Here is a 17,142-nt window from a genome sequence, read left to right as displayed (position 1 = left end):
GGGATCTTTGGGGACCTAGATTTCCCTGCAAAATCTGAAATCTGGCATCTCAGATCTGACTTTCCAGATTGAACAGAAGTCCTCCATTCAATTGTGAACCCCCCTAGAAATTCCCTTTGGAAGCACACATAAACCTTACTGAAAGTTGCATGAGCAGACAAAATCAGCAGCAAATTTTGCCAACATGAACCCCCTATTTGGATAGGAGCACAAAAATATGACACACAATGCATGTTGATGAAAAATGGAATCTCAAAAAAAAAAACCATGGAGCCAGCTGCAGAAATTATTTGCCTGCAGGGAAAAGACAGGAGTTACACTTTGATGCTGGTTGGATGGCAAGTCATTCTGGCTCCTTGAGAATGTAAAGCTCTCCTTCTTTCCAAACCATTCTCCAGCCTCTTAATATGTCAATGTGCTCTCTTGCTTTTTCTGTGTTTCCTTGCAAATCATACAAATTAGCAGCAATATGGTGTGAATTTACGACACCCCAAGGGAATTTTCTCTGTTTTCACATCATGAAATACAAAAGTTAGCTTGAGTCACATAAAATAATCTATATCTTTCACAAGTGTTTATATTGTTGAGTGTCAAGCTTACCTCCTTACAAAGTTCGATAAGCTCCTCAGCTTCATGAGCCGAAATCTTTGAATCTTTGGAGAGGTCCACGAGCTCAGAGATACGCTCGACTTGTTTGTAATGCTTCTCTCCAAGATCATTTCTTGACCGGCAGTTATCGCAGGTGCAAACGAAGCGATGAGGAAGCTTCCGTTGTTGATTATTCGGGTCAGGATCAGCATAATCGTCTGGGTATGAATTCGATAAGTGCAAGGCCCCCGTATGACTACAATTTACAATATAAATGGTTCCTTACAAGCTATGGTGATCTCTTCGCCTTCTGCGATTGGCTCAAAAGTCTTTATGTGAAAGCTCTGTTCCTCGTAATTCATGGTACCCAACGCATTGGGTTGGCAGGAATGACGTATGAGACTAAAAAATGTTGGCGAGAAAAACAATCATTATGCTTTCCCCTTCTTCAAAAGTGCTCCATCAATAACAGGACTTACGGGGCATTCAAAAATAGGGAAACAAACTTGAATGATTGACCTTCATATAAGAGCCTGGTTATAACAGTGTTGTGATCAATCAAACCCGAAATAAAATGGTCCTCGGTTGTAGAATAACCCTCAGTGGGAAGACTTGCAACTGCCGCTCGAGTTTGTAGCGGTAAATGATCAATAGCCTGTCGGCGAATACTATAGCCCAGGGGAGTTTTCCAGATCGGTTCCATATCTGAGAAGATACCAACAGGTCGCGCCCGTTCGACGTAATCACCCATCCCCAGATTGCGAGCAGCAACTACTTTCTTATCACCAGTTTCAGGTATTTCTACAACTTTCATGGCGACAGGGATTGGTTCGTCGTCAAGCAGGGAAAGACCGTGTTTCAGACTGCCTTCAAAAACCTTTGGTGGGGCAACTATAACCATTCCTTGCCCTTTGTTGATAGTTGGGTTTATAAATATGCAATATTCATCCGCTCCCTGTTCTGCAGTGGGGCCTTTGAAGCAAGTAGATTTGAAGAAACCTTTATAGGATTCCAATGATTCAAGTTTTGGTGTTGGGTTTATTTTATCATACTTATACACCGCGCTTTTGGATGAGGGAAGCTCTGCATGAGACTCAGACTTTTGGGCAATGTGTAAGTTTTCAATTCTGGCAGTTGCGTCCGAGCTGAAGTGAAGATGAAATTCAGCATTTTTCTATATATTCCAAGAAATGGTAAAAAAAATCCACTCACGCCTCCCCGCTTTCTTTACCTTCGCCTGGCAGCAAGTTGACCTGCTGATTTTCACTTTCAACACCCCGTATTCCTGCAGGATCAGATGCCAGAAGATTTGGGGACTCCACTGTGTTCATCTGACAGTCGCTGGACTTTAGATTGTCTGTTTTGATTGGACTCAAATTGATTGATTTGGAATCTTCTGCTTCACAATCAGTACTGCTACCCAGTCCTTCAGAAATTCCTTTGTCGTCATTATATAACTGAAGAAGAGGATCACTGATACCTTGGCGGTCCAGTGAGGCGGCAGTCTGTATTTCAGTGTTAACTGCAGTGCTCCAAATATTTTCATAAAGTGGAGCTAAAAGGATTGAAATTCGCACAAGTATTGATATCTTGTGTACCAACATCTCTGAAATAAATGTGGGGAGAAATTGGATGAATAAGTCTGGCGAGTGAAATTTGCAGGGAAGGAAGCACACTTATTTATACAAAACCCTTGCTTCAGCTAGCTTATCAAACCTCCCGGAAAACTGTTCGAGAGATAAAAACAGGTCTTGATCAAGAAATGTGGGGCAAGAACGCGGCTGTCTGGAGATACGAGTGCGGATTGGTCCGGCCACCGCTTCTCTCCGGTTGATAGTTTGATAGACAACTAATAAGCCTCCTGTAGGATTGACAAGCTGAAAGAGCCTGTTGTGAGTTGATCAATAACATTATGCTAAAGCTCTCCATTGACCCGAAGTTAATTGCTTGCCTGAGGCTTTGACAGATCAGGCAAGGTGGAACTTTAGTTAGCTAAGTTCAACATGGGCCACTACACTTATTTATACAAAACCCGCAGGTATACTGCGGGTAGCTTAGATTTTTTTGGCCCGGACAACTGTTCAAGAGAGAATAGGGCACCCCAACTGTTCAAGAGATAGGAATAGGGATTTGTGAAACGTGGGGCAAGAGCCCAACCGTATCGAGATACGGGTACGGTGTAATCCGGCCACAGATTCACTCTGGTGACTGGTCCATTGTGTGATGCTGTTGAAACTCTGTTTTCTTTCTCTTACTCATCCCTAAAAACCGTGCTCCTTATCTTTCTTTGCCAAGTTTTTATCCACATCATAGCCCATTTTTCATCTGGTTATTATGAATCTGGCATCCCTGACTTTTCAACTCTCTAGTTTCACTCGTATTTTTGTGTGACATCTTGTTTTGTGGTTCTGCTTCGAAGTTCAACCAAATCAAGCCATCGGTTCTCCTCCTCAAAATTCTGAGTCAAGTATCGCTAGTGCCCCATCCTGAGCCCTCGTGTCTGTTCACCCTTCTCTCTCTCTCCTCCGTCTGTGAGATCATTAGACTGAATTCCTTCAGATGGTCTGCGCTGGGGCTAACTTGGCTAATTCCCTAAGCAGAGGAACTCAATTGTGAAATCTGACATTAGCCTTTGTAACCCTTGGAATATAATTTATAATGCGGGTTTTTGAATGCGGTGAAAAATCTGGTTATCTTTGGGGCATCAGAATATATTCTCATTGTGTTTTTCTTAGAAGAACCACGGCCTGAGAGAATTAGAAGATTCTCATGTTTCAATCCTCTCAGTCTCTAGTCGGCTTTACTCCCAGGAATAATAATAATAATACCCGTGCATGTGGTTAGAAAAATATGCAACAGTGTTTGATTTGTCTTTTTTTGGGCCAAAATTAAATAATTTTTAATCAAATTGTCATTTTTGGTAGACAAGTACCAGGCGGTAATTTTGGCGGGTTGACACAAATCCCCATGCCCAAATAGGATTCTTCGGTGTATAATTTTTGTTAAAAAAAATTGCAAGCTGCGTGAGGCAATGTCAGGAAGAGCTGTTGTGCTTTGAAGTTGAGTACATTTGAGGAACAGGCAATTTCACAAAAGAAGGTGAGATGAGATGGATGCAAAAAATGATCGATGGATTGAACCAGGATTAGAAGAGGGATAGGTAGCTCACTAGATCCAGTAGGAAGTCAAACAGCAGTGACCAGCAATTGTGTTGGTAACTATTTACTTGAATTGTGATTTTCTGTTTAATGAAAGATGGGTAAATGAACGATTGTGCAGGACTTCTTCAGGTTCTCATAATTTTGGACACATTGGTGGATTGTTGGGTAGCCAAACAAATAAAGTGATAAAGAAATAAAAATAAGTGAAAATGATAAAAAAATGCAGATAAGTTACGATTTCATCTAGCTTGAAAAGGTCCTGTCACTTCTGTTTTGGTGTGTTGTGAAATAGTCCAACTGTCGTTCCAATTGGGTAGCGTTTGAGCTTGGGCCAAAGGAGACGAACCTTAGCGAAGTGGGAGTTTGTAAACCGGAGTCCACGTTTTCTCCGGCAATGGGATAGACCTCAGCCTCGCTGGACTGTGAGTAGCAGGTAGAACGGGAGAGATGGCTAGCGCGCACGGCATCGGCCTCTCTGTCAATTGAAAAGACAGACTTATCTTCTTCGGGACGGTATTGCGGTAAGGTCGGAGAGTCGTGGCAAGATTCGGGTGACTCGAGAATCATTTGATCGATGCTCTGCTCTCGCGGACTGGTGTATGTACTCCGATGATGGCCGAGACGGCGGGAAACATTCAGGGGAAGGATCTCAGGTAGGGCTGGTTCCGACTCCTCAACAGGCTGCGAGAAGCTCTTGATCCCCGTCGAATCGAATGGTAAGATGGGCCACTCCGGTCTCGGCGGCCGAGGGGGGACGGGTGTTGAATTGATAGAACTATTGATCTGGTCCTCGTAACGCCCTACGGCGAAATCAGGATTCTTAACAGAGAGTACGCTCCCTGATCGGCTATAAGGATCTCGAGTCTGTGACATCCCTGCATGGTACTTGGAGACAATTGGGGGGTATCCTCGATTTTGATACCAAGAAGGTGAAGAAGAGCGGATATGGTCACTACTCGCGATGCCCGAACTGGATTTTCTAGGGGAGCCGCCGGACAAAGGCTTGTAAGCCGCTGGAGACGGTGGTTCGATTATTGGGGGCGATATTTGGGATTTGATGCTCTGATTCCGAAGATGCAATATGCTAGGTCGGCGGGGGTTTCCGGTGCGGAGCTGACTGAGACTGTCGGGACGAAGGACCAAGGGCTTTTTGGAGAAGGTAGATGAGCATGCAAATGGATCCGAACCTCCGAATTGAGGCTCAAGTGAGGACCGGTCTCTGACGGCCCGATTGCTATCGTTCGAGCGTGAGCGGAGACGTCGACGGACAAAATCGGTCGAACCTTTCAGGCGCTTTTTCATCAAGAAAATTGCTGCAGCAATCATTACGACTGCTGCTAGGACACCAAGTGTTATTCCCCACGCTTTACCCTTGGAATGATGAGTATCCTGAGATTGTTCCGCAGCCTCTGGAGATTGCAAGTTTACCGGAGAAGTAGAGTTCGTGGGCGAGCTCAGCTGAGTGGGTGAAGTTTGGACTGACAAGGGAAAGGCTGAGCTTGGTGAATAAGGGTTCTCGGCCGTATGGTTGCTGAGGTTTTTGCTAGTATTGAAAGCTTGACTGGACGCGGAAGCGAGCACATCTGGAGTAACTGATGTGTTTAGCGACAAAGCTGATGGTAAATTTGAAGCAGTTGGAGCAGTTGGAGCAGTTGGAGCAGTTGGAGCAGTACTGTTAAGACTAGCGCCAGAGGGTGCGGACTCCTTTACAGTGTGATTGGACGCAGTGCTTGCTCCGGTCTGCTCCTTGGAATGGTCCACGTCAGTTGTATTAGATTTTGTAGCTTCCGAAGACTGCGAATGTTCAGTATTACTAGACATAAGACATAGATCAGTATCCAAAAGCAATATTTTTTTCGGAGAAGCCGCAAGCTGGGGCAGGGGGGGCAGAAATAAAGGTAGGCGACAGCTTGATTTACCTAGTATCTGTTTGATTCTTGTGATGGATAGGTTCGCTTTCTGAGGGATGCTGCTCAGTATTGTTGCGAGAGGGGCCGTCGCTATGGTGGTTTTCTACTCTCTCTTTCGACTGCGAATGGTTTTGATCTCCAGAAGTTGCGTTCCAAATCGACTGGCTAGATTGGCGCTTCATTAGCCTCTTCGAGTCTTGATAACCTGACATATGGCCGTTGTATTATGTTTATTTTTATTTTGGGTTTACAAATAGTTGATGTATATCTACGTAATATTATCGAGTTGAGGAGCAAGTTGAGGGTGTTAAGACAGGGATAACTCTGAGTCTTTGATCTTTTGATTTGATGGCACTGGATGTGTGCAGATGTGTGCAAGTAGATGAAGTGTTGAAAGAATGATTTTTCAGCGGATCAAGCGATTGTCCCGTTAAAATGACCGATATTGGGCGGCGACCTTCCAGGCACCCAGTGAATCCCGAGGCCTCTGCTTTGTACTCTCCTCAATGATATACCTAAGGACTAATGTACTGCTGAGTTCCGAGTTGCGGCAAATAAAATCACGGCGTGAATAAAAGACCATTCACGCACCGGCTTGGCCGGTTGGATGGATTTGGTGTAGTCGGTAACGTTTCGCGAACAACTTGCAATCACGAGCGCTTCAGGCAAAGATCAGATTGGTTAGAGCAATCAATTGGCAAGGGCAACAGTCTTCGAGCCTTGCGAGCAAGCCGTGATGAGGGAATGGGTTTAGGCTGTATGGTGTGCAGTAGTTTACCGGAAATATGCCAGCTGGCTGCAAAATGATTAATGTGAGAGGAATTTAGGGGGGAGTAGGCCTCGGAGCTTACTGATGCTATTGATGACCTTGATGAAAAGAGATGTGCTGTCCATGAGCGTTCAATGAGGTCCAATCAGCTGGCAGATTATGCTTTTTCGACACGTATCAGTCCCAGAGGTACTAGGGATATGCAGATATAACCATACATGTTAGGATGCCTGTCGTCTTAATTTCCGTCAATCACCCTCGCCCCACATCGACCCGCTCTCAATCCAGTATAGAGGAATATGAATCTCAAACAGCAAGTCGCTTGAGACTTGTAGAGCAAGAGAGTGGTCGGGTAACTGTCCTTCGGAGTCGGCACCAGTACGTACTCAAGACATGTTTTACCGGTGACTCGGAGTCACCACCGGTTTTTTTGTCTTTTTTTTCCTTTTCGGTTGCATCAACATGGCTGGCAGTGGAGCGCACACGAGCTGGCGCCAACAGGTTTTCAAGCTTTGTTTGTGGTGCCTTTTGAGCATCTAAATAAGAAAATGGTACGTTGGGATTTGCCTCATCCGACAACTCAAGACGACTCCCTGAGCAGAGCAAGCGAAAGTTGGCCGTGCAGGAAGGATAAAGGACAGTATCTCCCTGGAGTTTGTTTTTGACTGAGGTGACACCATTATGACTGGTTGTTATTACGTAGTGATATCTTTGGGACCGAATCATGGGTGTGGGTGAAACATATACAAATGTATTTATGATGGGCTCGATCCTGGTGTCTCCTGCCATTGCGACAGGTTTCAGCTATCCATTAATGGGGAAACGTTTCATGATTTGTTTCCTACCGATCCCGATCTATCCCGATCACGCATCAGTTTTTCCGACCAGGGGGTGCGACCGGCTGGAGTACATACGTATCCTCGGCGTTCCGACGAGGGTGACGACAGGAGCGCCGAGCAGCAGCTTGTTTCATTCCACCCGGCTTTCATCCAGCTTAGCGCACGGGATGGTCCTACCGCAACTTTGTGCCACGTCACGTCCAGAAATCTGATCGAATGTCAATCAGCTTGCTCAGAGAGGAGCACTTGGGGCCAGCTGGCACTGAGGTCGGCTATGTCATTATAAACAGCTTTGCAAAGGATGCTAAGCAGATGACTACGTCCCGCGAGACAAAGAAGGCGACGAATAAAACACTTACTGTAGATTCTTTGTTTTTTGGGAAAAGTTGAACATCAAAGCGCAAAGGTAGAGGAAACACGGTGAGACACGACAAGACGGCTTTCGAGAATTCTAGTCTTGGGACGAACGATTTTGCACTTGTTAAACTTATGGACGTTCATGTGACTGGCTCGGAGTCGGGTTATTGAACTATGTATCCACATAAGTGTACAAATTTAAAGATAAAAACACAATCATGTATAGGTAAAATGCGTTGAAGCTCATGTCCGTGATGCGTTGTCAAATTCAGGGTAAACCATCAGCTAAGATCTTCGCCAGCTTTAACTGAACTTGCCTAAAAATTTGATCAAACACAGATCTGTCATGAGAATTTGAGATGTCGTTTGTTGAAGGAAAAAGCCGCAGCATACTTTTGTTCGGCCTTGGTGCTCTTTGCAGCTTGAATCTTAGCGGGGAGACTCGCTGCCTCGATGGATAATTGTTCCTTGAATTCGGCCATTTCCTCAGCATTTTTGGCCTCTATGTCCGAATGAATTTCGAAGAAAGAAGGGACGAGCAACAGTCAGTGTGATATGAGAAACCGGGTTAATCGGTAGAATGCAACAACTTTGAGAAGCCAGCTCATTAATAAACTCCTCCTTTTTCTTTTTCATCCGGCCATTCAAGACTTTGATTCTCCTTTGTAACTCGTGGATATTGGCCTGGATAGCATTCACTGAGTATGAGTAACTACCTTTTCCAAAGAAGCCTCAAAGCTCACATTAACTTTGGCAGCTTGTTCCAGCGTTTCTCCAAAATCGTCAATGATCTCATTGGTTAGCTCTCGTTCATTCGAGTGAGAGGTCTCTACCAAGTTGCTATTCAAACAGCGAGATCTGAATTAGATTTATCGTCAGGTGAGAAACAAGGTACAACTCTCTACCTCAGCGTTTGGGAAATGTTCGCCTCAGTGAGCATCAAGTCTCGAACTCGATGAGCGAGGTTTTTGAAGTCTGATTTCATGGGTCCAACCTGCGCAGAAAATTCTGACTCCCAGGATTCTACGGAGGTCAGAAGAGCCACAATCAAAAGTGAGAAGGACAACGTTGGGATGGTTGCGGTTTCGATCGCATCAAATACCTCCTATGTGGTCGATAATGACATTGGCCTTTCCCAACAAACTCTCGGTTTTCTCCTTACCAATTTTATGAGGGTCACTGGTGGTGGTGACAGAAAGACTGCTTCAGTGTCGCAGTCGACAGAGATCTACGGTTAGCCGGTTTCTGTTCATCTCACAGGTCATCACCATCAGAACCAGTCCCCCATCCTGAATCCGAAAGACCTGACAAAGAAAGAACTTGACTGTGTGTATGTTTGAAAGAATCTCGGTTTAAGATAGGATGGCGGTGGCTCACTTGATTCGTTCACTGCGGCCATTCCTGGATTTGATGGTTCGTTTGCATCCTAACTTGACATAAGTCCTCCTGGTGGGAGGCTCGCTGTGGCTCGCCGCGAAGCGGCCCGAGAGCGCTCCGCGCGGGTGCCCCGGACCTCTGTTCGAGTGGCTTTGTGTTGTCATCCATGATGTCTGGTTTGTTCACTTCAACGCGTGGTACAGCAGGCCCAAAAAGGTTTGCTACTTTTGCCAGGACCCTGGAAACCCCCTATAGAGGTGGGTAACCAAAAATCCAAGATTTGACCAAAATTCATACATTTTCACAAGGCATTCATACCGGTTTTGTGCGTAGGCTCAGGGCTCTGCCCAAAAATCCATACAAATTTGGTGTGTACCCTTTTTTTTGGCCCAGAAACCCCACAGCGGGCCTTTTTGCGCAGCCAGCTTGCCTTTCTTTTCACTGCATAGCATCTTATACGCAGCTGTAGCATTTTAAGTCAAAAAAATGAAAAAAAAAATTAAAATTAAAAACCACAAAAGATCAATTGTGAGCTTGTCCGCATTCCAAGAGGGGTGACCATGAGCTTTCTTCAAGTACTCAAGCACAACTTCAATGCCAAACTTTCCACGCCTGAGATTTTATTTCAGTTTTCAACACCAAAGACCACATCCATGCTTTTATTCACAACATACCACATTCTCTCATCTTCTTCATCTTCAGGGATTATTGGAGGAGAGCTAAACTGCCAAAAGATTAAGTCATTTTGTGTTCCGCAAGGTATCTGTGAATCTGATAGAGAGATTGAGAAGAATTTGTCAAACAGATCTGGAACAATAGTATTGACCAACATTGTTACAAAGATGAATTGAACTTTGGATTTTTTTGTGGGGATTGAAATGAAGGGATATGCGATGAAATGAGCTGGACCAGGCTGGAGAAAATTCTGAACAAGTCCAGATGAGCTCTGATTTGTTCTGATGAGCCTGGACATGTTTCTACCTTTTTGAGAATTAGCTTGAATTTCTGTGTATTCAAGTAGAATCTAGATTAAACAGGATTAAGCCAGCTACTAGTTGTGGGCTCTCAAACCCCCTAGAACCCCTCCTCCTTGCCAGCGGGCAGTTGAAAAAAACAAATTGTTGGCTGGCCTTGGGGGGGGGGGGGGTTACCAGGGTGCTTTTCTGCTCAACCCTGAACTTTCATACAATCTTCGTTACCAACCCCCCAACCCCATGAGAAAAAAAAGTACATTTTCCGTGCGTACCCTCATGCCAAAAAAAGGCCATTCATACATATTTGGTGAGTACCCTTTTTGGTTTTGGCCAAAAAATTCATGCATTTTGGTTACCCACCTCTATAGGGGGTTTCCAGGGTCCTCTTTTGCCCCAATTTTGAAACTTTTGGCCGCAGTGGCCAAACTTCGCGCAGCTGGAATCGGCCGTGCGCCCGGACCGTGCTCGGGGGATTTTGGGGGGATCCACACCACTGCTGCACCACCACTGCAGGCCACTGCCCACCACAGCCACCCTCCACCCACCGCAACTGCAACCGCAACCGCGATTGGAAACAGCCGAATCAATCCCGCCTGGGGCTCAGAACGCTGCATCAAGCGCTAGGTTGAATTGATCCCATTGGGCGATAGGAATCATGTAACGCACGTGAGTTGCCCTTGTTTTCTGTGTGCGTACGCCATGCTTGTTGTCCTTCAAGCTCACAAAAAAATGAAGTGGGTTATGCAAAGAGCTGAGGCCCCGTTTGGAGCCAATATAAATACGGACTTACTTCGCGCACTGCAAAAAACTCTTTGCGCACTGTGGGGGTCGTCGTGTCGACGTCCTGCCCCCAGTGCGCGCTTTCACCACGGCTCTTCGTGCACTGTGCATTCCCCCCAAAAAACGGCTTGCATTTCTTGAGATTTTTTTTGATGAATCAATAGAATGGCTTTTTATGATCCCCCTAAAAAATATTCAAGTCATTTAGGGGTCTCCTTGAGCCTAGAGAAAATTGACATGAAAAAATCATATTTTAACGCGGCAGGGACCTGTAATATTGCTTCCTGTGCCCCAGTAGCCCCAAAAAGTTCACAGTATCATGGTACATGTGCAAATTCATGATCTGATAATTTTAGAATTTTCACCAGCTTTCCTGTAGCCCAAATAGGTATTGCGTTTATTATTTTGCGTATATGTATAACTTTTTTGTTACAAACACCAAAGGCACAAAATTTTGAGAGCACAGAGAAATATGATTCAAATTAATTCCCTGAAATTCCTAGCAATAGTGTGTAATTATAAAATGAGATATAAGGGGTGCGCAGCAGGCTTAGTAGGAAAATTACTGCTAACTGTATAGCTTTTTTGTTACACACCCAAACAGTCCCAAAATTTCAGAAATGTTTTAATTGTGGATATGCTCCGCGCCATAAATTTCTTGAAAATATTGTGTCATGATAACATGAGATATAAGGGGTGCGCGGCAGGCTTAGTAGGAAAATGGCTGCTACATGTATATATTTTTTGTTGCACGCTGAAACAGTCTGAAATTTTCAGGAATGTTTCAATTTTGCATATTCTCCGCTCCATAAAGCTTTTAGCAATAGTGTGTCCTTCAAACATGAGATAAGTTGGCAGTCATTTTCCAACTAAGCCCGCCGCACTACATCTCATGTTATCATGTCACACTATTGCCAAGAAATTTATGGCGCGGAGAATATCCACAATGAAAAAATTTCTGAAATTTTGGGACTGTTTGGGTGTGTAACAAAAAAGCTATACAGTTAGCAGTAATTTTCCTACTAAGCCTGCCGCGCACCCCTTATATCTCTGGGAAAAATTCTGAAAATTATCAGGTCATGAATTTGCACATGTGCCATGATACTGTGAAATTTTTGGGGCTACTGGGGCACAGGAAGAGATATTACAGGTCCCTGCCGCGTTAAAATATGATTTTTTCATGTCAATTTTCTCTAGGCTCAAGGAGACCCCTAAATGACTTGATTATTTTTTAGAGGGATCATAAAAAGCCATTCTATTGATTCATCAAAAAAAATCTCAAGAAATGCAAGCCATTTTTTGGGGGGAATGCACAGTGAACGAAGAGCCGTGGCGAAAGCGCGCACTGGGGGCTGGACGTCGAGACGACAACCCCCACAGTGCGCGAAGAGTTTTCCGCAGTGCGCGAAGTAAGTCCGTATAAATATAGGTGATATAATCATTTGTAAATTCAATAAAAAATACAAAACTTAACATAAAGAATCCAAATTTTTTTTGTAGGAAACCTAAAGTACTGGTCTCATCAACTATGAAGTCAGATATAACTGATTCAGCCATCTTCAGCACCATAATACCATTATATTGCTTTGTTTTGGTCAAAAGCGATATAATGGTACTACAGTACTGAATATGGCTGAATCAGTTGAATCTGACTTCATAATTGAAGAGACCAGTATTGTAGGTTGCCTAGAAATAATATTTGGAGGCTTTATGTTGAATTTTGTAGTTTTCATTGAATTAACCAATGATTATATCACCTATATTTATATTGGCTCCAAACAAAGCCTGAATGTTTTATTGTTGTTTGCCAACCCAACGGTCCCAGGAGGCATCCAACTGAATGCAGGCACCAACTTACGGCAGTCAATGAGAGAGCTGAGCAAACTTCCGTTCACAGAAATATTCCTGCTGCATATGGGGCTTGGTTAGCAAGGCCGCTGGCGCAAGGGACGGCGGAGAAGCCGTTGCTGATGACCTGGTTGCACTCCTTGCGGCTGTTCCCAATGGAGTTTGATGGGTATCTACCGGTGGGGCGTTCATCAAGGTTATTTTCAAGACCGGCTATTCAAGGCCCTGTAGTCTCAAGATCTTAAATAACTTTCTGCGCCCACCCACTGATTTGACCCCTTTCACCCACGCCCTCCGCGGCTTCCTCGGCCTCTCCAAGCTTGTCTAGTCCATCTTCACCCCTCCCCCCCCACCACCACCGCCATCATCATCATCATCATCATTATCACAAGACACGGGCGCGTATATGTATCGTGAGAAACACGGCCATTTCACGTAGATATGTATCACTTTAATCTAACTTCTTTGTATCATCAAGTCTTTTTTGCTGGAAAAAGCAAAACAATCACATTAACCGGCCCTTGTAATCAAATTAGGGTCAGCCTAAATGCACTCCATAAATTTACTTCATGCACTCCAAAAGTGAGTTCATGGAGCATGCACTCCAAGAAAGTTGGAGTGTGGGCCCCAGCAAGCCAAAGAAATTGGAGTAAGCCACCATGCACTCCATTTGCCACCAAATTTAATGAGTGTCCCAATAGTTCACTCCATACAATTGGAGTGCATGGACCCAGCACTCCCTTTCTGATGTTTTACTCCCTGAAAAAGGAGTGCCCCCTGCACACTCCAGCATCCAGTGGAGTACACTAGATGCCAGCCATCAAGTGTGTAGGTACACACCCCAATCAATGACCAACCATCTATTGGAGCACACCCCTCCGATTGACCAGTCATCTCGTCATGTGAGGTACACACCCCACTCTATGGTTAGTCGTGGAGTGGGATGTGCACTCCTAGAGTGACCATACTGCTCAATGGCTGGCCATCGACAGACACATTCCACTCGATGGCCGGTCATCGGGCAGAGCACACGCTTGATGACCAGTCATTGAGTGGGATGTGTACCCCAATGACCGGTCATCAAGCGGAGTACACACCTTGTTTGCTGACCGGCCATTGAGTGTGATGTTCACACTCGATGGCCGGTCATCGAGCGAGATGTGTATTCCGCCCAATCGCCGGCATTGAGCGGAGAACACACCTCACTCTCACCTACCTCACTTGATGATCGCCAATCAAGTGCACATCACACTCGCCGGTCAACCAGCGGGGTGTGCTCCGCTCGATGACCGGTCAACCAGCGGGATGTGTACCCCACTCGATGGCCGGTCATTGAGCGGAGCACACACCCCGCTGGTTGACCGGTCATCGACTGGGATGGTTTGACCGGTCATTGAGTGGGATGTGCACTCGATGGCCGGCCATCGAGAGGAGTACACGCCTCGCTCAATGACCGGCCATCGAGTGGGGTACACATCCCGCTGGCTGACCGGTCATCGGATTCGAGTGGGATGTGCACTCGATGGCCGGTCATCAAGCGAGGCGTGCACTCCGCTCGATGGCCGGTCATCGAGTGGGTTAAACATCCCGCTGGTTGACCGTTCATCGAGTGGGATGTGCACTCGATGGCCGGTCATCAAGCGAGGCGTGCACTCCGCTCGATGGCCGGTCATCGAGTGGGTTAAACATCCCGCTGGTTGACCGTTCATCGAGTGGGATGTGCACTCGATGGCAGGTCATCAAGCGGAGCACACACCCCACTGGTTGACCGGTCATCAAGTGGGATGTGCACTTGATGGCCGGTCATCGAGGGATGCGTACCCCACCCGATGACCGGTCAACCAGCAGGATGTGTCCTCCGCTTGCTGACCTTTCATCTTGATGACTGGTCATCAAGTGGGGTCTGTACTCCTCTTGATGGCCGGTCTGGGGCCGGGTGGGCACTCCACAAAAGAGTGGAATGGAGTGTACTCCAATGCACTCCAGTTGAAATTGTGCCAACTGGAGTGCATAGCCAAAACCTTTTGCTCAAAAAGTGAGTGCTTGGGTGTATACTCCATTTTTTTTGGAGTGTATCTAGCTGCACTCCCTTATTTTGGTAAGTTTTGGCTTACCCTGGCCTGTACTCCAACATAAATGGAGTGCCCATATGGAGACTCCATGAATTTGGAGTGCAAAATCACAGCACTCCAATATTTTTGGAGTACCCATTTCCCAAAGCCAAAAATGTGGAGTGCATGAAGTAAATTTTTGGAGTGCATTTAGGCTGACCCATCAAATTACTACCAGAATTTTTCAAAAGAAACTTTCACTGATTGAAGAGGGACTTTTTAAAAATTGGGGACATCAATGGTCCCAAAGAGAAGTGCCCAGTGAAGAGCAAGGATATCAGGATACTACTAGAAGTGATGGAAAAACTCCCCCAAGGGAAGAATATGATTTGCAAAGTATGTAGAGTATATATACAAGAGTGATTATGTAATTGGGTTGATGAGTAAAAATATTTAAAACCATAATGAAAGTATGTAGTAAGATATAATATGATGTAATGAAAATACGTAAAACCATGACAATATTGTAAGACCTAGAATGACCAATCATAACACCCAGTCCCAGGAACTTGTCAAAACCTGGCACCCATGATCGACAAGGGACTTCTCCATTTTCAGGCACTGAGAGATGTATAAACAGGCCAAGGTTTACATTGAAATACCAAGGAACATATCCTAATCTGGCCGTTCATGTCGTTTATTATTGATTCCACTTAATGGCTTTTAAAGGCCAAGCAGGTTATCATGTATTCAATAGCATTGCAAGCAAATAGACCGGTAGAACAACAGAAATCATCAAGATAGAGAAGAGAAATGATGATGATTTATGCTAGAGGTGTGAAATAAACAAGATGCAGATGGATGAAATAACATCAAGAGAAATATGGACAGGGCTGCTGGAGGGCCTGTTGGCAAGGAAAAAAGGCAATCACCCCCCTCAAAAAAGACTGTCATGCTTGGGCAGTCCATCTGATGGGCAATTGATGTGTCAGGCAATGAGTATGGCTCTAGTGGACGTTCTTGACTTATGCCATCTGGCCTGTTATTGGGACAAATCAAAAAAGAGTTAGACATGGGTGCTTGTTGGGAAGATCAAAGTCAGAGAGATTAGACACAGACAGTGTAAGGCAGCCCAAGTTGGTTGAGGATGTCGAGGAGGAGGTCTCTCTGAGTAACGTACTGGCCCTTCTGTGCCTCGGAGAAGCGTTTCTTCTGGGCAGCGGCGGAGCCAACAACAAGGGCTTCCTGGAGGGGACTGACAACGCAGAAGGCAATTTGGGTCATTGCAGCGGTGAGTGGGCAGTGGGCCGAGGAGGGCGGCGGGGCCGATGCACAGGACAATCAGCCAGCCCGTTGACGTGACCGACTTACCCGCAGAGCCCACCTTCACCATCCAAATCTATAGCAAGAGCAAGGCGATCCGGGTGTGCGGCTTGTTGAACGTCAGGCATGGCACAGGGGAGGCGGGCCAATCGGAGGGTCAAATCAGGCTGGGACGGATAGGGCTTGGTGAGCCAGGGGGTCGGGGATGGGATGGAGAGAAGGAGAGAGAAAAAAGATGACTCACCAGCAGGGTTGTTTTTTGACCGCTGTTGTTTGCCGGTGCTGGCGAGCTGAGCTGTGGTTTTGATTGATTGTGGATCCTGAATCAAGACAGATGATAAATTTCAGAATGAAATTTGGGATCCACACATAAGGATGATGGAAATAACAACTCACGCGCATTGAATCTTTCCGATTGCCGGGATCAATTCGACGTTGCGCTTGCGGGATCTGGCGGTGATGTTCAATCTGGCGGTGGGTTGGTGGCAGTGGTGTGGATCCCCCCGCAATCCCCCGAGCACGGTCCGGGTGCACGGCTGATTCCAGCGGCGCGAAGTTTGGCCGCTGCGGCCAAAAGTTTCAAAATTGGGGCAAAAGTAGCAAGCCTTTTTGGGCCTGCTGTATATCCGGTATGTGATCCGGGATATCTGTTAGGGGGCCCCGGATTACACCAGATATCTGAGAGCCGAGGTTCCGAAACCAGCGGATATGGGCGGATATTTGTGGATCCCAAATTCTTCCACCACGGAGCGCACCCAACCCCGAACTTAACTAAGTCACTCTCTCGCCTGAGGCTTTGCCGGAGGGACTTATGACTAATCTGCAATGTTTGCCTGAGAGATCCGGATAATTGACCACCCTGATTGTTATAATCCTCACTGCTCATTCAATTCTCAACCCCCACTCACAAGACCCATTTTTACTGAATAGCATCCATCTCAGGATAATTATCACGTGTTTTATATTTCTTGCATGTAGCTCAGCCATCTATAAAAAATTATTTCAAAAACCAGAATAAAAACAAAATAATTGTGATGCTCATCACATCACTCCATCTCATCTCGATTTCATTTGTATTTGCGTAGCGCACAGACCCAACCATCTAGCGAATAGACCTTGAGATAGCTGCGCACAGACAGTTATTTTCTGATCCGGTGGAAGTCGT

At 45.6% G+C, this 17,142-nt stretch overlaps 4 protein-coding genes across 4 annotated transcripts; all 4 read right to left on the bottom strand.

Moving 5' to 3' along the window:
* Positions 1-343: 343 nt before the first annotated feature.
* On the bottom strand, positions 344-1,919 carry PtA15_7A116 (uncharacterized protein; the record flags this gene model as incomplete). The annotated part of the gene is made up of 5 exons (XM_053170689.1): positions 344-505; positions 601-806; positions 875-990; positions 1,068-1,733; positions 1,801-1,919. The coding sequence occupies 5 exons, from the start codon at positions 1,917-1,919 to the stop codon at positions 344-346; spliced, it is 1,269 nt and encodes a 422-aa protein (XP_053021945.1).
* Positions 1,920-3,992: 2,073 nt separating this feature from the next.
* PtA15_7A115 (uncharacterized protein) lies at positions 3,993-5,871 on the bottom strand (the record flags this gene model as incomplete). The annotated part of the gene is made up of 3 exons (XM_053170688.1): positions 3,993-5,362; positions 5,432-5,562; positions 5,669-5,871. The coding sequence occupies 3 exons, from the start codon at positions 5,869-5,871 to the stop codon at positions 3,993-3,995; spliced, it is 1,704 nt and encodes a 567-aa protein (XP_053021944.1).
* Positions 5,872-7,892: 2,021 nt separating this feature from the next.
* PtA15_7A114 (uncharacterized protein) lies at positions 7,893-9,023 on the bottom strand (the record flags this gene model as incomplete). The annotated part of the gene is made up of 8 exons (XM_053170687.1): positions 7,893-7,941; positions 8,018-8,126; positions 8,215-8,308; positions 8,368-8,464; positions 8,530-8,647; positions 8,727-8,803; positions 8,883-8,928; positions 9,002-9,023. 8 exons carry the CDS (start codon positions 9,021-9,023, stop codon positions 7,893-7,895), a joined length of 612 nt encoding a protein of 203 aa, XP_053021943.1.
* Positions 9,024-15,642: 6,619 nt separating this feature from the next.
* PtA15_7A113 (uncharacterized protein) lies at positions 15,643-16,105 on the bottom strand (the record flags this gene model as incomplete). The annotated part of the gene is made up of 3 exons (XM_053170686.1): positions 15,643-15,693; positions 15,774-15,909; positions 16,026-16,105. The coding sequence occupies 3 exons, from the start codon at positions 16,103-16,105 to the stop codon at positions 15,643-15,645; spliced, it is 267 nt and encodes an 88-aa protein (XP_053021942.1).
* Between the last annotated feature and the right edge of the window lie 1,037 nt (positions 16,106-17,142).

This window comes from Puccinia triticina, chromosome 7A, assembly GCF_026914185.1.
Source record: "Puccinia triticina chromosome 7A, complete sequence".
NCBI lineage: Eukaryota > Fungi > Basidiomycota > Pucciniomycetes > Pucciniales > Pucciniaceae > Puccinia > Puccinia triticina.
Note: the sequence above shows the minus strand (reverse complement) of the source record. Positions and strands in the feature narration are given on the sequence as shown.